We start from the raw sequence: 21,254 nt of genomic DNA, 5'->3' as shown, positions 1-21,254 counted from the left end.
GCTTCACTCACCCTTTTCAGTGGCACCTGTTATAAGATTGTGTGACTTATTGGTATCAGAGTATTCCGCGGTCGGTTACGCCCTTCGCAACGATCTCTCTTGTTTTTATTATGGGAATTATGCCAATGTATGCTGTTAGTGTCGTAATACGTGGCCCAAGGCTATAATTTATCATTCAACCCTCATATGGAAACGGAGGCGACCTTTGAAAGTGCGGACAGCTCGGCACGTTAATGGCATCTCACGGCTGTGGTGAATGACACTCTCTGTGGCAGTTGAGGCAATGCTGGCGAGCAAAATCTTTGTGGCATGGAGTTTTGTTTGGGAAGCTGCATAAAACATGAGCAGCAGCTCTTTGGCTCGACACGTGGCATGCCGCACAAGGTTCCAGCTGCAATCCATTTGTGCTCCGACGTGTGTCAAATTTTGAGTCTGTGTCGCGTCCTTTTGTTTGTTGCAGTTGTCTGTTTGTGCCGGATATGGCAACAGTGATAGAAATTGAAAACTATTTTTACGCCTCAACAAATTTCAGGCAATTTACACGGAAATTTATAGTTGCAGACAAAAATGCATCGGGAGCTAGGAGTAGGAGTGTGTGTGGCGTGAGTCCGTCATACGGACCATTAGCAAACCAAACAATAGCCAAACATTGCACCAGATGAGGATTTTAACCCAAAATGCCCAACTGCATTATATGCAAATTGCAGCTGCTCTTTGCAAGCCCCAAATACCAAACAAATATACTGCTGAGTGGAGCCAGCTAAACTGAATTAAATGCTAAACAAACACACTCAACAAAACAGCAACACCTAAACAACTACAAACACCCACAACTACACACATTTTACTGATGGAATTTGTCCTTACATTACATTTCAGGTATGGACTGCCCGAAAAGCCATTGGAACTGGGACGTGTCACACCCGGCACCTATTGTACAAGGCAATTCGATGAATGCTATCGTAACAAGTGTCGCCTGCAAAGCCCAAATTATCCTGGTATGTATCCAAGGAATGTTACCTGCTATTGGACCATACGACAGAAAGAAGTGCCAACCAGCAAGCACGCCATGATTGCCGTTAGCCAGGAGAACCAGCACAAGGCGCTAGTAAAGCGGTAAGTAAAAGACTGCCTGGGGGGAGTGAGGAGGACTTGGGGAAGTTCTTTCCATTGAAATGGCAAATTCTATGCAACGTGCATGGAGCACATTAAATAAGCATTAGTTTTTTGTGGATGCAGAAGACCGTGTCGCATTTGTATGACAAATTTCAATTTGGCAAATTGCAATGCGCCTTGCTATTCCATTGTCCACCTGCATTTCACACCTTTGTGCCCGAATCGACCAGACAGACTCGGACTCACATGTATTTTGTATATTCCAATTAAATGGTTGCAAGCAATTCATGCATTCTAAATTAGATTGAAACAGACAGGTAGGCCCAGACTAACTGCCTATATCTCAAACCCAATTTATATGCAAACATGCTTTAAATTCCCGATTATTATACACTCTCTCAGCTCAACAATCTACGATTAATAAACCGACATGTGAAGTACATGCTAGCAACATAAATATACTTTCATGTCAAAGTATCTAAGAGAGACGAGTCCTTTTTACAAGGATCCTTATCAAACACCTTTCACTTAATTTGACTTACATTAAATCTTCTCTTAGGCATTTCATTCTTTTCTAAAGTGAGTAAATTCCAAGCAAATACCTTTATAAAAACAATTAAACTGTCACATTCCCCTCACAGAGTACCCAAGCCACCTAAAAATGACTCAAATTCCTTACTCTGAACACTCCTCCAGTTAGCCAGCATCTCCCCTAATGCAGTTACACAACTATTTAATCTCTTAATTAATAGCAAATTAACAAATACATAATATACATGTTAAGGGATTTGATAAAATGCGCATAGTTGTTTATTTTTATACAAATTTAAATAAATATATTTAACTAATAAGTATACATGAGGAGAGAGAGAATTGCATGTGGGTCTGCATATAAGTCATTTAGGTATCCAAAAAGAGAATTTTACATCCAGTTATTCCAGTTATTTAATTAATTTGAATATACTTGTATTTCGGTGTACCCCTGTCTCTCTCTCTCTCTATCTCTCTCTCTCTCTCTCTCCCTCTCTCTATTTCGTTAATTCTGTCTATACTTACAAGTTCATTTACATCAGGCTGGGAACCTTTGCTAACTTTATAATTTCTTTTTAAAAGAGTATTCCGTTGTCGGGTAATGACACTCAAATTTCTTTTCGCGGGTTATTAGTATTGGGAGTTGCTGCAACGGCCAATTCATTGGCAGCAGCTGACAGCTGCCTTTTAGGATATTCAAAATTGAAATGCTAATGTTACATGTTCATTGCCATTTTCTCTTGCAACCAATAACGTATTTGCATATTTTTTCTTCTATAAACTAAAATATTTCTTTACTTTTGCAGCTCGATTGCCAGCTTCAATAAAACCTCGCGCTCTATTCGGGCCTGGTCGGACTGTACAGGTGAACGCGATCATTTGATCTTCTACGATGGCAGCTCGACCAACGATCCCGTTCTGGCCAAATACTGTGGCGGCGATTGGTTGCCGCGTGTCGTGTCACGGTGAGTGGAATGAATGAATGCAACCATAGCATACTTTGTGTTGCGACTGCAAGCTCTTGTCAGGCATTCATTTAACGCCATTTCTCCTTTATGAAAAAGTTAAACATAAGCAGAGCACGACTCATAATACATTTTCATTCCCAGTCAGACATACAAACTGACAGACAGAACGTCGTTTTAATGAGCGTGTGTTGTGTTTGTGTTTGTTGCACTATGCACTATGCACCATGTGTGTGTGTGTGTGTGTGCGAGTGTGTGTGTAGTGCACTGCACTGCAGTTGGCCTGGGGCGCATGTGTTCCAATTCAGTTACACATAGATACACTCACACACACGAATAGTGCTTATGTGGCTTCGCAATTGTGTGCAATGCTTAAGAAAAACCGGAAATTGGGTTGCTCTGCACACAGACAAAGCGACCAACAGACAGACTTAAAAGAGACTCACACAGACACACACACTTACCAACACAACAACATATAAATAGATTTATGTGTGTAACGTTTGCAACTTTTTGTTTGACTATACAAAATGGCCGCCTATTGAAACCATTTTCATGCTGGTGATTTATGCAATGGAAATATCTTTGCTCATTAGGTGCCATGCTCTCTGCGAAAATGCCACTATAAATATTTTCTAAAAGTCATGTTTCATTTTCAACGATAATTTTTGGCGGCTGGTATCTTAACAGGAAACATCTGAATCAAATAATAAAATAAACAGAAACATGAGTTAAATTTCGTTCGTTTTGCTCAAACTAGTTTACATATAGACTGAATAATTGGAATATATTTTTGAGTGTTTTTGTCAATCCACCAGATATTATTCATATATTTATTGCAGCTCAGCATTTTGTGAACTGTTTTTTTTTATTCAATCAGATTCTTTATATGCTATTGCTTAGTTTTGCTGGTTAGTTTTACTGACACTCACTTTAGACTTGCAGTATAAATTTTTAAGGAAGCAACGCCTCAGGAAAATCGGACCAAAAATGGCTCAAGTGCAAACTACTGCGAGTACAGGCCACACCTCCACATGGTAGTTAAGTGGACGTTGGCTCCCCCTCCGTGCACTGCTCTGGTCCATTTATCTAGCACTTCACATTTAGCTTTTGTTGTTGTTGTTGTTGTTGTTTGGCTGGGCAAAGTTTGCGCTTTTCGCTGACTCTTGAGACATGCACATCAACTTTGATTGTTGTTGGGGTCTTTTTCGTATCTTTTCCCTTTTTCTGTTTTTTTTTTCTCTTCTTTTTGAGGTCTTGAAGCTGCAAAAATGTTTGAAAGTTTAAACCAGGGCACAAATTAAAAGTTGCTCAGGCAGTAAGATGATTACGCATGATGAAGATGATGATGAGGATCGTTTTACCTTGTTGCTTAATCTCTTAATGAGTTGCACTCGGGCATTTATTGACATTTTCTTGAGGACGCTGGCAAAATTGCGAGCACTGAAATCTTATAAGCAAACATGCACACCACAGAGCAGCGCATTAAGAATGCATATACCGGAAAATGCACACGAAAGATGACGACACGGCCTGGCCTCGTCATGGTAAGAAATGGGCTCTCATGCCACGCCCACCCCACCCCACCAAGCCCATTCAAAACAGCCAGTGTGCACAACGCCCCGCACTTTTTGAAGAAAAACGGCATTAAGTGCGCTTCAAAAGTTGAGCTCCTTCCAACCCACTGTGCGATGCTGGAGCCAACGTCTTACGCGATATGAGGAGACGAATTATAAATGCATATATACTCACACACACACACACACACACACACCAACACACACACACACACACACACACCAACACACACACACATATGAAAGCACAGCTGCATCAGCTGGCTGGCTGCGAGTGTTGGCTTACAGACACCTCAGACATGACAGTCATACAATTTGCCTGGCACCTTTTTTGCTCCCTTCCTCAGTAAACGTCGCTGAAATTCTGTGCCAAAGGCGGGTGGAGCGGCATGAGAGGGAGTTGGGGTGATATTGCCACATGAAAATTATTAATTTCCCTGTGCAACTTAAAATTGCAACAAGCTACAAGCAACGTATCCTTGACGTGCTTTTTTTATTGAACTCTTTTTCTTTGGGGGTCTCCCCAGTCTTATGCCACCCTCCACCGCACCTCTCGGCTAGCAGCTGCTGCTTTTCCAAGCGTACGTGATTGTAATTTTTTGTGTGCACTTCCAAAAATCTGGGAAAGCGTTGGCTTTTTAAATGGCACTTTAATTTTTACTCAGTTGTTGGCTAATACATATCTATATATATAAGTAAATTTCCTTGCAAGTAAGTATCCTTGGAGTGTCAAGAGAAAAATGCTGCATGCTTATAGATAAAAAACTAGATAATCACGAATTTCTGCCATAAACTCGATTAAAGGTGAATATAACACAGACTATATCATTTGTACAATGTAGCCTCTATTATTTAAATATTTTATAAAAATACTCCAAGGGATAAGGCTAAGTACAATTAAATCGCATCGGCTTAGCTCAGCTCACTGTTGCCTAGCAAGATTTTAATGGGAAAAAAGATTTATATATATATATTTCAATACGTGCAAGAGCATTACGTCTTCGGCAATCCAATAACACTAATCTTTCTTGCATTTAATTATTTTGCATCTCGTGGTTTCCAGCTGCAAGCAAAGCTTGAGTACCTGGTGATAAAGTTTGGCTGCATGTGTGTGTGTGTGTGTGTGTGTGTATGTGTGTGTGTATGCATCTGAACATGTGTGTGAATATGTAGATAAATATGTTACCATAAGTCCTCTCATAAGCATTGAGTCTGAGCGCTGGCTTTCAACTAGTTGCCATGCTCACACATGCTAACTATGCGCTGAGTTTTCCTGTATGTCAAAGTTCACTTCATCCTTCACATATTCTGTTTGTAATGCATTTTAATAAATTTTTAAGAGGAACTTCTGTGGTTTGAAGATTACTTTGAGTAAGTAATTCCTTTGATCAAATCTTTATACCTATTTTACAATTTTCTCTATAATGGGAAATAAATTATCTGCTTTACATTGTTATTGGATTTGTAATTTTCTGAAACTTTGTGGTTCAGATTTTTGGTGAAGCCTCTCATTCGCTTTATGTGGCACAAATTAAATGCTCTCTTGAACCAGTCATTAGCTGAATTCAAAGTTAATCAACTGTCGACATAAGGCCTGTCCATCAGTGGGACTAGTTCAATTAGCGGCCTCGCTCAGCTCTGTTTGCTTCTCAAAGCGAGTATCAAAACTGCTGGTAATTCCGTTGGCCCACTTGCCCCACTTGCCCCACCACCCGCACAAACCCACACATCTCCCGATACTCTCCTGTGCCTACCACACCACAAGACGACACTGCCATTTGCGGTCAGACATTTTGGTATCGAGGGCATGTGCAAATTCGTGACCAGAACAAGCTGCGGGATGAGGTGAGAGAGGGAGCGAAAGCAGCGGAGGGAACGGAGAATTTCATGTGACGCTTTGATAACCACCGGCAAAGGGACAGCACTCTGGAAACGTGTGCTGGTTTTGTGTTGATTTTACGACACCCGCAAGTGCCGCAGGCCATTAAGTACCCAAGTGATACGCATACGTTGTGCGTCACAGGACCCCAAGATATTCCATTGGGACAGGGGTGGACAGGGACAGAGAGAGAGAGAGAGAGAGACAGAGAGAAAGGGAGAGAGGGGGGGAGAGCTAACATTTGTGAGCTTTATTAAAAATTAATTTACTTTTCATTTGCAGTTTATTGCACTTGGCAGTGACAAAAAGCATTGCAGCAGCAGCTGCCACACAAGTCCTTGAGATGGGCTCTGACTTTGTATATATATATGTGTGTGCGTGTGTGTGTGTGTGTGTGACTTGTGTAGGTGTTTGAATAATAAGAGCGCCTGTCTTTTAGCCACACTTACACGTATTAAAAAGCCATTTGTGTTGCCCATATTTGATGGTTTTTAACATCCGGCCATCTTGTGCGTGAGAGCCCTGACAAGGACCAGGTGTGGGCTAAACTTGCTCAAGCCGCTCGAGCTGATGTCGGCCTCATTTTTTTTTTATATTCTTTATATTACTCATACGCGCGTAGGCTCCCACATAAAAATTCAATTCGAATTTTAAATTGGCCGGCTTTAGGAATTTAATGAACATTTTCAGGAAAGCTTCTGCGAGTATTATGTGCAGTCGATTGAATACAATGTTGCAATATTGCAAACTAGTAAACTTTATGATTTGCTTTGGAAAATATAATTTTTCTCTGCTTTATGTTATTATTTTTAGTTGTGCATTTTTCAAGTATTTTATTGCTTGCTTAACTTTTAAGGCAAATGCAATTATTGCGGTTTTTCACTGCGTTTCACAATTCAAACTTAACACTTAAGCCTTTTAATGTTACTTTGGGACAAGTGAGACAAACGTTTACTCAAGCAGGCGCCCAAAAATGGGCAAGTTTATGGGCACTTGATGTCATTGCCATCCCTGGCCAGCAATTCGGCTCGGACTCAGGGCTCCTGGCATCTGTGTCCTGCCCCTGGCTGCCTGACCCCTGGCTGGTGTGCCTCTTGTGCTGGCGTCGCGTCGTCTACAGTAAATGGTGCAACACCCACGGCTGTCATTTCATAATTTTTAGACAAAAATCAAAAGACAAACGGCCCCAAAATGTTGGCCCGCATTCGCAGTTTCGCTACTTGCTTTTCGCTTGTTATGCCAAAAATTTGCCTAAAACTTTGCAGCAGTGGCCGCACACAATGGCGAAAAAAGTTAATTTGGCAGCAAAAATGCAAACAAGCAGACGACAAAACGACTGACGGACACTTTAAATAGCCGGCAGGGCGGCAAGGGTGGTCGTTGAACAAAATTTGCTGGCAAAACTGTGAACCAAAACAGCACAAAACACAACAAAGTACTGCGTCATCTTTTAGGCGCTGCCGCCATTTCTGGCACGCTCGTCGTTTGTATGTTTGTCAGTTTGTCTGTTTGTCTGTTTGTTTGCTTGTCGGGTTTCATATATAAATATACAACTTTACGACTTGACTTGATTGTCGAGTTGTGCAAATTCAATTTATGAGAAACTAGTTTTCTCACGCCTCTAATTTGAGTGGCCAAGCTGGGTAAATGATGATCGGGTCGATGGGCAATGTGCCTGACTTGTGCTATTTTAGTCTCAAATAATATTTGTATTCACAAAAATAAAATAGTTAAGCCTCTTATATACAAGCAACAACAAAAAAAAACTCCATCTGCCCGAGACATAATTATGATTTTTTACATACCAACAAAAGACCTAAGCTACTGGATCTTTTCGGGACAGCAGAAAGCAGTATATTTATTTTGAACATATGCTGCATTAGAATATCTGTTTATTCAAGTCGTTCAAATAATTAAACTAGAGTTTTCTGTTTAAGTAAAAATGTTTTGATATACGTCACTATTTTATTTGCTGACTAACCGGTTTTAGTACACATTTATTCATTCTGTAATAGGAATCAGTTTATATCTTAAGAATTTAATTGGAATGCTGTGAAAATGTGTTTAGTATTTACTAACTTTATTTAACAACTTGTCTTCTGCAGTGGTCCAGAAATGTTGGTTGCATTTCACTCCAGCCCCTTCTCAGCGCCATTGCAGCAGGGAATACCCAATCGGGGCTTCGAGCTGGATGTGGACATACTCTTCACCGACTCGGATTCATATGATTTTGCGCAGGGCATGAAAAATCTTTGTGAATTTCATATAAATGCATCGAATCCAGGTAAGCAAAACGTAAACTACAAGTCAGAATGACCTTTTCCAAACTGTGCTTTAAGAAATTCGAATATTGTTGGGCGTGGCATAAGTAAGCAAAAGTGAAATTAGGTCAGCTTCACTCTTCACTGCTCTTCTCCTTGTCAACATTTTTATCTTTTACTTTTACTGGCTGCTTTTGGTCACTGCTGCCTCTTATGAAATGCAGCAACGATTCTGCTGCATTGCTTTATTTATAATTTATTGTTATTTATATTGCTTACTCAGTAATGCTGCTTGAGAGAACGCAACTCCCAGAACACTCAACTCCGCCCCCACCTCCACGCCTCCACTCTTCACACAACTAGCTAATTAGCACACGCTGTCTTGCAACATTCAAGATTTGCATATACATAAAAGTTTACTTAATCTGGGTAGCACAATGCACACGAGAAGATCTCCATCTTCATTAGCTCGGGGCGAATTTAAGCTGACTTAATGGCTTTTTGATTTGATTGGAGGCCAGACGACATCAAATTTAGATTATCTAGTAGCGTAGGAGTCAGAAGAAAAAGTTTAATTTTCAGTTTCATATCGAAGCAATCGACTAACATTCAGCTACTGCAAGCAAGCATGTGTCTCGAAATTGGTTATCATTATCTATTAGGATAAGCTATGACAGAATATCCGTTTCTTTCTGAGATTTCGAACAATGTTTATCTTTTTTCGGAACGAGAATTATTTGTCGGAATTGACTATCAACATTTATTATATTATCGCATTTTTACAGCAGTTGAAGTTGTTGGCTGTACATTTTCCCATAGCATTAGTAAAGCGTGTTGCGAATTATAGAAACTCGCCCCGATTATTTAATTTTACTGTTTTTATTATGATTAATTGAATTTCGTATTGATTTTATTAAAAGTATGGCAGTATAAATTTCAGAATCAGTTGATATGTCAAGCAAAGTTAGCGCTTCTTTTAAAATAAACTTATAAATTTTAATAATAATAATTTGATTTCGATATGAACAAAGTCCCAAAGCAATCAATAAAATTGAGCTGAAGCCCTTTTTAAAAATAGGTTCAGAGTTTTCTGAACAAATAAAGAATGTTGCAGTAGAGGGGCTCGATTACGACATACCATGAACCTAGTTGTTAAACATATTAAAGTTTTATTGGCGAAGTTCGCTTTAAAAAGTTATGCACACCAAAATGTAAGCAGGTGTGCAAGTGCAGGTACCGCCAAAACAAAACTATGACAGCGCATATATAGCTATATCAGGTCGGCTGTTGATCATGATCAAGAATATATACACCTTATGAGGTCGGAGATGCTTTTTTCAGCTGGTTACAAACATTTGCACTAAATCATTATACCTTTTTACCAATCAGAGTGGGATAAGCCGATCAGCTCTTTTATTTAAATTAAGCGGTAATTTTCGCACTCACAAGTTAACGACAACTGAGACACATATTCGAGTAACGAACAATAAAGAATGAAAAATTATGCAATGTTGGGCTTTAAGTTTGCAACTATTTTTTACTGTGAAGCCCACCAAATCTGACCATTTCCAGAATTTAAAAATATGTTTCTGGAAAGTGTGATGTGTTCAAGATACGCTTTTAATATACTCACTTAATTGCAGTAAATTACAAGTCTCCGTCCATAAGCTGTATTCTTAATGCTCAATATTTTTTCTTGTTTTGCTGTTGGCCGGTTGCGAGCTGCATTTAATTGAAAAATGATTAAATGAATTTTCGGCTCGCTAAACAAACCAAGCTGCTCCAACCGCAGCCTGGCAAGTTGTGCAGCCGAGGAGCGTGCAACGTTCTTCGAGACCTGCCCCAGTGGCTGGTGGAGTGTGGCAGCCGCTAATGTTCATTAATGTGCACTTAATAATTTTTGAGTGGGTTTTATTTTTCTGGCCAACACTTGGTTGAGTATTTTTTACGTTTTTGTTCTTTGAGCACTGCCCAATCTTGCTCTATTTGCAAATTCCTCTTTATTTGAAATTAGTTTTTAGTTCGAGGAGGCAAATTTGGCAGCCGTAGCTAAAATAAATGAGAAACCCAAGCCTCGCTTCTCAACCCATCCAACTTGACATGTCCCGTTTTTGCCAGCAAGTTTGCTTGCCTTTTGCTTTATGAGAAGCTCGAGTTGTTTCTATGCTCATTAACTTGCCAGCTTATTTGTTTGTTGTTCTTCCTTCAGCTTTGGCCGTGTTGTTGTTTCTGCTTAATTTTTGACCGTTTAACTTTTGAAATGCCTCAGCTTCGGTCTCGGCTACATCTTCATTTTCGCATTGGCTTTCGGCTTAATGCGCTGGGAAATTGAGCAGATGTATCTATCTAGAGGATAATCATTAAGCGGGGCGTGAAATGCCATATCTATCATAGTTTTAATCACTCTGCGCCTATGGCCTCATTAAGAGGCGGAGCATAAATCTTTCAAAGCATTAAACCGTCAAATATCAACATTAATCACAGCAACTGTTGTCAAAGTTAGTAAATGTAAGAAAGAAAATTCCAATACAAAATATACGATAATTAAGCTTTTTTAATCAATGCGACAGATTTAATGTGTAAATGTGTTTTGTATCAGATAATAAAAATAAATAAAAATTTTGATGAAATTGCGGAAAATGTTCTGATGCAAAATGATAGGACAACTACTAAAATCTCCATAAATAAAATAATGGATCGGAGAAGCTGAAGTCATCTTATAGATGAATTTCACTATGCCCAACATTGTGTAAATTACTCACTTTTAACATTTCGCTACACCATTATGGCTGTTCGTTCTGGTTAATGTGTGAGTGGCAAGCATATAAATTGATTTAAACAAAACAGCTGATCGGATTATAGTTATTTGTTTTTGCAAAATGGAACCACTTTTCGGAAAAGAACAACAAGAAACTCATTCCAATTTTAAAGGATTTCATTTCTAAGTTGCTATCAACATTTAATTTTAGTAAATTATGAACAAAATAAATTACAGTAGTTAAATTATATTGATATAATTTTGCTTAACTTCAATATAGCTACGTTTAATGAGATCCGGTTAAAAATTGAGATGCACATAAAAAATTGGGTATACACATTTAATTTAATTTGTTAAATAGACATTCGACTTGATGAATAATACAAAAGCGAACAATACATAATATTCATTCAATAGAAGGGACATTTTTCTTTAATGAGCTTTCAACATTTGTTACACTATTACGAATAATGAGTATTCAAATTAACTCGAAACACTTTTTAAATTTATACGCAGAATGAGTTTCAATGGCAATTTAAAATTATCGTCTCGCAACGGACAATTCAATCAAACTAGGCGTACTTTAAGCCGGTCTGCCTGTAACGTCGTAGGACATGCATGCAAAATTTAATTAAAAGGCTTCGGAGCTGAAACAAACACGCACACGGAGGGGAGACTTTAGTTTGCCTGCTTTCATGAGTTTAGGTTCGGTTCAGTGCTGCTGGAGTTCTACATTTAATTAAACTTAATTGAAAAAGTTATGGCGAATCAAACCGAATTAAATATGCAACAGATTTGGCTGCGTAATCAACGAAACCGAGCCCAATGCAGTTGCAAACTAACCCAACGAAATGAAACTGCAGTTTGGTTAATCATACGCCATGATGTGCATACACTCCATGCTTATAAATTCGGGTTTTATCACACATTATTTGCATGTCACATACTCACACACACATACACACACATTGAGCACATTATTATAACTTTCAAATGACCTTTGCTGTTCATAATAAATTGTTTTGGTCCCTTTCAGCATTTTACATATTTATATGCAATGCATATTGAATTTGTTGGCTCCTTAATGATGTTGTTTGTTGTTGTTGCTGTTTTTGCTGGTATTACTGTTGCTGTTGCTGTTGTGGGGGCAATTTTGAACAAACAAAACCGCGTTGCGCACAATGGAAAGCAAAATGAAACGATAAATATTTGGTTTTCGTTAAAACTTTAATTAAAATCATGTTACAGCCCTCAATAATTTATATGTAACAAACGAATTGGTATTTGTGATTGTGTATACCCAGATATATATATATATATATATATGTGATTGTGTGTGTGTGTGTTTGTGAGTGCTTTCGAAGGGTGTGCGTATTTTGTATGGCTCTGTCTCGATAACGAAACAATTATGCTGCTCTGCTTCTTGTTTGTGTTAGTCGCGCCAGCATCGTTGCGCCCTTCGGTGATTATAAATGTTTCATGCGCGAGCACCACATTTTCCTAATTGAACTCGCCGCGAAATGTTGGCCAGAGTGCTGCCACTTTTTGTGTTGCCTGTTACACTTTGTTGTTTGTTACACTTTGCTACAAAAATATGCGCAATATTGCACCTGCTGCACACACAAATTCACCCATCCACATGGCATTCAAATTGTTTTAATTAGGTCATTAGCCACTTATTAAGTGAATTGTAATTTCGAAATACATACATAAAGGCGATTGATTGGAAGCAGCGCTAAATCTTATTTCGAATTTTATTTGATCATCTTTCCAAAAATCGTTGTCGGGTTGAGGGTTTCTATGTCCTTCCCTAGGAAACAACTGCATTCATGTGCTTTATAGAGTTCTACTGGCTATCACAAAATCGGCAGAGCTTGTTACTGTTTAGTTGTGTAACCTCTTAATCTATAATGTCCTGTGAAGAGACCGCTGAGAATTCTAAGCATGTTGTTCTCCATGTCCATTACATGCTTAGTATGAATTGTCAGTTCTTCCCTAGTGCTCCAAAATATGTCCTATTCAATTAGTTGCCGCTTGTGAGTTGTGAGCAGATTTACTTCACACTTAAGCCGACAGGCAACGCCCTCAATCAATTTTGCTGTCAATACACACTCTCAAATTCCGTTTTAATAGCCACACCCCCAACCAAGCCAAGCGAAACTGGTCCATCTAATTAACGCTAATCAACTTGCTGACACTCGAATCGCTGCCACACAAGACATAAACACAATGGCTAAGCCGCCAAACCAAAGCTACCCCTCCCAAGCGAACTCCGCCCCAACGATTTGGAATTATTTTATGCGAAGCGAGTATAATAAATTATTATATGAAATCGCTGTGAGATTTGCTGCAAATTATTTATGCCAAGCCAAACTCAGACACAGATACAGACACAGACACAGAAACTGACACGGATACGGACACAGAAGCGCGCACAAACATAAAGGGGCCAAAGGAGGGGGATCACAGATGCTATAAATTTATTGTAGTACAAGATGAGGAACATTTCCGTTGAAGCCAAGAAGCGTTTACCCTGTGATTTGTGTGAATATATATATATGTATATGCACTACACGGTTCCAGAGCCCTAAAAATATGCTCAAATGTGAGGCAAATACACTAGATTTTATTACAAATAAACCCAAAAAAGATGCCAGCATGCGAAATTGTATACTCATATCTACAGGCATGCACCAGTTCGTGTGTGTTTAGAAGGGAAGGCAACGGACTAAGTACAATAGATACATTTCCACATTGGAGGAAGTTGCTTTGGCATTTTTATTGATTTACGGATTATTGTCAAGCAAGTGGAGCGAAGAAACTGAACATTGTGCAACTGGGCAACTGGCAAAGTACAATGCTGCAAACCTTGAAAGTTTTCTAAGATTCTTACCGTCTCCTTACTCGGCTCGTCTTGGTTCAGTTCAGACTTCTACTTTGATCAGCTGTTGTTACAGCAGAGCCAAAACTCAGTGGTAAACTTTAAACAAATCTTTTGATTTTTTCATCTTACACACAAAGGCTGCGTGGGAACTTGGTTGCTCAACTTTTTACTTTATAATTTCATAAAATCAACAGGCAAGATATATATATATATATATATATATATATATATGAGGGAACACATTCATTGCTGAATTTGTGCGAACGAAACTAACATCCAAATGTGGCTTACTCTTATGCACATTCGACATAAAATACTGAAGCTGTAAATGCAACTTCTTGGGAAGCATGCCAGGATGAGGATTTCACCTTAATGCGGTTTAATTGAAATAGAATTAAAATGCAAGAATATTCAAGTCTGGAATTAAAGAAATTAAAAATGCATAAATCAAATAAATTAGTGCTAAAATCAAGAATATCAATGATTTGTACATCCTTGCATACATTTTATTGATGGACCTTAAGCAGTAGTCAAAGACTGCATAAATTAACATTTATGTGTACATTGTCATTTATATTAATTTATGGCACCCAATATAGCATACTTATGTATATACTAATATATATATTTGTATATATATATCTATGTAAATCTATTGTCTCAAAATAGCGATAGTGAAGAAGGAAGAACTATTAAAAGTTCATAAAATAAAAACTCAACAAAGGAATTATACATTTAAAATTAACAACTTTAAAAAAAATCAATAATCTTGTAAATTAAATATATACATATAAAATTAATTTAAATTCATATTTAAATTAATAAATGGAAAGTATGCATTTATATATTCAAACTTAAAAATGGAAGGTAATTAACTTAATTATCTTAAATTACACTCACATTCGTAATATAAAAATGTAGTTCCCTTAAATATACCACGAACAATCAGAATCCGGATGAACTGGGGAGAAGTCTCTTCATTAGAATTTTGTCATAAAATCGAACCACAATGGCAGCGGATGCATTCAAATGAGGTCATTGGCTGGCTGATTTGACAGACAATGGTGGGGCACAAGGGGGCCGTGTGCGGTGGTCGGGCTGAATGGGCCAGACAGTGAATATGTGCATGTATTTGTTGTTTAGTTTGTTTATTGAGTTGCAATTTTGTTTGCAATCAGCGGCGAAATGCATAGAACGAGTATCCGGCGGAGCGGCAATAGAAAATAACCAGGACCAATCGATGGGCGTGGGCGTGGGCGTGGACGTGGACGTTGGCTGATGGGTGATGGGTTGGTTGGCTGGTGGGTGAATGGCATAGACAATGTCAATGTTTGGGATGTGATGTGCAAACAGCAAATTAGCATATTTGCACACAACGACATCATTTTATTTGTGTGTGCATGAACGTGTGCGCATTTGTGTAGCATAAATATTTAAACATAAATTTGTCTCTTGGATACGTTTTGTTTTTGTGTCCATTGATGGTTATTAACTTTGTGCAATATTATTTGCAGATATACAAAAGTATATTTTTTTGGGTAAATATTCAAATTATTTGCTGCATTAATGTTCGAAGCTAGTTTGTTAAATGTGCTTTCTAAAAGCCAATCTAACCACGCATTATTAGCCAGTCAGCGATTCAATTATGTGCCCAGATCCAAGAAAGTCACAGCAGCTACCACAACGACAACTTTCTGCACATAATCGAATATAGTCAAGATACAGCTAATAAAAAGGCAGACATTGGCAATCTAGTTGCTGCGAAAACAAAACGTTTGCAATTAGGGAGCTGCTGCTAACTAAAGCTGAAGACTATTTCTGGCCCAATTATTGCCCGACTCAGAAATAAATCAACCGGATTGGTTATCGCCGTAACCAAATGCAGCAGGATATTAATTGAAGTTTGGTTGCCCAACAATAATAAAATACATAATTACTCACAGGCACCCACAAAATATATATACATATATATCTATGTGTATATATAACATATATGTTTATAAACATCATCTATATACAATTGACTCCGTTTGTGTATAAGCCCGAAAACTTATATATTTGTTTTTATTCATTTCTTATAAGGCATATTATTGATCCATTTGGTATCTTATGTTACTAAATTGTGGCAGATATACACTTTGGGAGTGGGCGTGGTCCGAAAGTTGTTTTACGCCTTTTGAAGAGTAAAATTGAATTTGGTGACTAGCTTTCAAATTGTGTGAGATATGTTGACATCATCAAGTATATCGATTTCGGAAACTGTCAACGTCAACTGAACACATCCATTGAAAAGTGTTGTGATCCAAAAGCATTCGCAGTGTTCCCTACTTCCATCTTGCGTGGCACATGCGAAATGTAATCATTGTGAATTAGTTAACGCTAGGGCACAACTGAATTTACATTACGCACACACAGGGACAACTACACCGACAGCTACACCTACATCTACACCTACCCACACATGCGTGGGTTTGGGTGTTGGTAAAGTTTCGATCGCAGCTGCAGGGGCTGTAATAAATTTAGATGTCATACGAAATTGCGGCTACGCCTTTGCCGACCAACACAACAATGGAGGGCTCGGAAATAATTCAACAATTCCACAATCAGAATCGGGGGCGGCGCCGAAGCAGGAGCAGTTAGAACATTAGTCTAGAGCCGGAGCCGGAGTCGGAGTCGGAGTCGGTGTAGCACCTGTGCCGTAATAGTAACAGTAGCAATAATAATAATATGTTTATCAGCATGCTTTAATGTGCGATTCAACTATCGAGCCACGCACTTGATGGCGAGCCGGAGAATAGTTGGGTTGCGCCATGTTACGGCTCTAGCATCGAGGTAGTTCTCGCTGGCGAACCGCATGCGTGGCAATAAAACTGTTATTTTTGCGATTTATTATTAGAGTGCATTTGGGTTTTGCGGCCTCGACCACAAAATGTAGTCGCAATTGTGTACGCAACGCATTTGGGCATTAAATTATGGGGCGTTAGTTTTATTGATTGTGTGGTAGCCCGAGTGGTGGGGCGTGTATTTGTGGGGTTATACGGACCCTTAGATGGTGTGCCAATTCGAGGTTGAGTCTCCCCCATGGCTTGATTGACTGACGTTCCGTTTGGTTTGGGCCATGCTCCTTGATTGCTTGTTATGTTTTTGTTATTTTTCGATTTGCTTTTGACCACTGTGCAAATTAAACACAATTGTCCTCTGGCAACAATCCACACATGTCGACTTATCTAATGCTATGTATATATTACATATATTGATGTCTATATGAAGTCAAACTTTTGTTGTTGTTTACATTAGTTTTAATGTATTCAAACAATTAGTCATCGCAAAACGGCAGCCCGAGTGAATGAATGGATCCATACTTAAAATGCATATCGGGCCCATCTCTTAATAGGCACAGCGCATATTTTATCTGTCAAGCGTATTTAAAAATAAAAATTACCATAATCCTCGGCAATGCAAGCCGAAAAATATGCATGGCACAGAAATATCGACAGATTAAAGTCGCATCCTAAACTGTTCAAATTTATCATTTCCAACTATTGCGCGGAGCAGAGATTTTGATTTTATTTATTCATCATTCAAAGTTATGTTTTATGTTAGATAATTTTTTGTGGAGAGTGTAATAAGTAAATTCGACATCTCAACTAATGCATACTCTTTTTTGCCTTAGTCTGATTGGGTTGTTTTGGGTTTTAACCATTAAACAAAATTTAGAGACATTTTTTCAGTCAAATACCGTCAGAAGCTTTAAATTCAATTTTAATTTTTATTAATCTAATTTTAAATTTTAATTTTAATCTATTTGTATTTTATTTTATATTTGTACTCTGTCAACTGATATCAGTCGATATTGAACAATGAAATAATTACTATTATTTGAAAATATTGAAATTATAAACGTTATCTAATTTTTTATTCATTTTAATTGATTTGTATATATAAAAATTCTCTTAATGCATAAAAGTCCATTTCTTATAGTTGCTGACAATGTGCCACAATTTGGCTTTTAAATTGTAGGACACAGGGCTTAAAGTAGTCTTAAGAGGCCTTTCGCAATGGCTTTATGAGCAGGAATGGTGCGCAACCAGCGGAATGGGGCAATAAAAAGCTCATAAAAATGTATTAGCTCTGTGGCATGAGGCGGAAACACTCGCAACGTCGAGGCACACAAGTCTGGAGTCTACGATGAACTCAATTCTAACATTTCGTTCACTTTACTCAGTCTCAGTCCAGCTGGCAACTTTTGCCCGTGTGGCAGCTGCAACGTTTGCCGTCTCAGTGCTGCCACTCGATGCGGCACATCAAAACTCTTTGGCGCTACATCAACTTGAAGTTGAAAAGCTGTCGTCAGAGTTAGAGTGACGGTCTCGGCACAGGTGTTATCATCGATACTGTTGACATTTGCTTCCTTTATAGAGAGCAGCACTCAACCACCCACTTTGACACATCCACTCGAAGTCTCTCTCTCTCTCTCTCTCTCTCTCTCTCTCTCTCTCTCTGTCTTTGTTTCTCTCTTGTCTGTGTACCGCCTTGCAATAAATCGTGCGACTTTTAGCAATTGAATCGCGGTCTGCTTCAGCTTTTTGGCTTGTTTCGATTTTCCCTCTTTGCCGTTTTTAATTTGTCACTTGAAGCAAAAGTTGCCAAAGTTGTCCTCCGGCTGTTGTTTACTTGCTTGCGTATTTTCGTGTTGCCTCTCGGTCACCTTTAAGTACAGTCAAGTGTTGCAACTGCAATATTGAGCAGATGACAGCCGTAACTTGTCCAACGTTGCTTCTTTGTAGTAAAGTAGACACATTCATGAAAGTCTTGCATGTTGCATGCAGCACTATTGACACTATTGTAATGGCACCTTAAAAACTCAATAGTGTGAGCAGAAAATGTCACTGCAAGCTTCTGTTAGCCATAAGAATGTTTTAATATTCAAGAATACATTTTTTTATACATACATGTTTTCTTTTTGGTCAAAAAACATAAATTGTATATGCATTTTAATATATTTTAATATATATACATATATATAAATATAATATATATATATGTATATATATATATATATGTTCAGTGCAGACCGTGATACAATTTAAAATTGAAATTCTAATCATCCTTCGAATGTGAATTCACTCAAGTATTTTGCTGATGATATTATCTTGATAAGAAATCAATCCTATCACGTGTATTGCCTTTTTATAACCATTATGTGCACAACATATGGATACTTGCAAAGTGTATTTTTTATAACGAGCATATGAGGGGAAAACTTAATACAAAAATCATCTGAGAGCACAGTGTAAATTAACCTAAATCACATGTAAGCCGCTTGTCATACAACGTACTTGGAGCATATTAAAAAAAACGACGAGCAACGGCCGTGAGTTGACAGTATAAACCGCACAACACACACACACACACACACATATATATATATATATATATATATAGGTATATGGATATGCACATGTGCATGTACACTTATATGGTATACACACTTATGCAGAGCACATATACACACATGTGCATATCATAATCTCTGTTTATCACGCTCCCACTCTCTACATCTGTCTATCTTTCTGTCTCTCCTTTGCAGATGACGTGCTATTCTCACGTCGCGGCCGCATGGGACGCATTGTGAGCCCGCGTCACACGCTTCCGCCGAACACAACGTGCACGTACCACTTTCACGGATATCCTGGTGACCTGATTTGGTTATCGTTCACCAGCTACAATCTGCAGATACTGCAGCAGGCGATACACGATAACAATACGCTTGGACGGGTGAGTGGAAACGTTTGAGGCAGCCCCAAATCGAGATTGGGGTTGCTGCTGGTTCTGGCTCTGGTTCTGGCTCTGGTTCTGGTTCTGGTTGTGGCTCTCATTCTGGTACTAGGCCAGTCACAGTTTGCAAAACTGCATAAAATATAAGTCTAGGTAGTGTGTGTGGGAGGGGGGCTTTATAAGAGCTGCAGGAGCTGAAGTATCCGAGTTGTTTGCATTGTACGTTTAAACACATCGCGCTCTACCCCAGCGGCAAATTCACTTGACTATTGTCTTGATTTCTATATATGCTATTAGTGCCAGTCGAGCGACACTTTGTCTTCGCACCCAATTAAAATATTGCCGTGTTTGTGACTGAACTGACAATGGCAAATGCAGACACACACCAAGAAACAACGCCGAAGACGTCATACCCTTGCAGAAGATGCACGGATGTAAATTTAATTAGTTATAAATAATGGAACAATCTGACTCGTACATACAAATAGATTACAAGTTTTTAGGTAAGTTCAAACCGAAGAAAAGAGCCGACGGCCAAGACTCTTATTAAAGTTGTCGGAGATGTCTCCTTCAATTAGACACTTTACGGCACAATTTTAATACTCTCCGCAAGAGTACACAAGCAGTTTATAATTAAGTAAAGGCTCTGAGCTGCGAGGATGAGGAATGTGGCCAAAGGATTTCGACATTCGCTTTATGCTGAAAGTCTTAAGTTTACCCAAAGGCGAAATGAAACTGCGTCAAAATGCGACGCAAGCAGCAACAATATGAACTAAGCTAAAACAACTAAGGCGCGTAGGGACAGCAACATTAACAAAGCCAACACCATCTGTCATTCTGCCGTCGTGAGCATTTTTAATATGCACTGTTCGCTGTCTAACGGCCTGTAAATTGTGTCAAGGTGGCTCTGACTGCAAGTGAAAACGGTTAGCATGCATGCATTATACGACTGGCTGGAGCAGAGTGCGGTGCGCGGGGGAGGGACAGCCGACTGGGGACTGGGGAAACAAAGCACACGGCTGGAGTAGTTATGCGCAATAAGTAGTAAAAATACTTTCTAGACCAAATAACACTCAGTTTTTAATGGTGCTCTGTTTTCCGACAGCTTGAATTGTTGAATATGAATATGAATCATGACTCAACTAGAAAGGATTATACACTGCGAAGAAGTTATCGATTCAGATGATTGCTTCTGATATTCTTACTTTCACTTTCAGTTGTCCTTTTAAAGTTCGCAGCTTTGCAACAAATTGATTACTAACTTCAGAAATATTAGAGTCTGCTAATTTGAATTAATTATTAAATTACATTTTGTCCAGTCTGTCCATAATAATATACTTCATTTTAGCCATACAATCTATATCACATGTTTTCCACGTAGAGGATAGATTCATTAGGATGCACTTTAGTCACCAGTCACCAATCAGTCAGTCAGTCAGTCAGTCCATTTGGGACAACTGTTTCATCTAAAAATATCAACTTTTACATTTTTACCAGTGTTTGCT

At 38.6% G+C, this 21,254-nt stretch overlaps 1 protein-coding gene across 1 annotated transcript in view; it reads left to right on the top strand.

Moving 5' to 3' along the window:
- Positions 1–21,254, top strand: part of LOC6558678 — a 72,795-nt gene that overhangs the window by 38,487 nt on the left and 13,054 nt on the right. Inside the window, exons 7-10 of the mRNA XM_001985585.2 lie at positions 880–1,116; positions 2,454–2,612; positions 8,174–8,352; positions 19,562–19,749. Of these exons, the coding sequence (XP_001985621.2) occupies positions 880–1,116; positions 2,454–2,612; positions 8,174–8,352; positions 19,562–19,749 (763 nt within the window). The remainder of the gene's footprint in view (positions 1–879; positions 1,117–2,453; positions 2,613–8,173; positions 8,353–19,561; positions 19,750–21,254) is intronic.

This window comes from Drosophila grimshawi, unplaced genomic scaffold, assembly GCF_018153295.1.
Source record: "Drosophila grimshawi isolate 15287-2541.00 unplaced genomic scaffold, ASM1815329v1 contig_187, whole genome shotgun sequence".
NCBI lineage: Eukaryota > Metazoa > Arthropoda > Insecta > Diptera > Drosophilidae > Drosophila > Drosophila grimshawi.
This window is presented reverse-complemented; position numbering and strand designations above follow the sequence as displayed.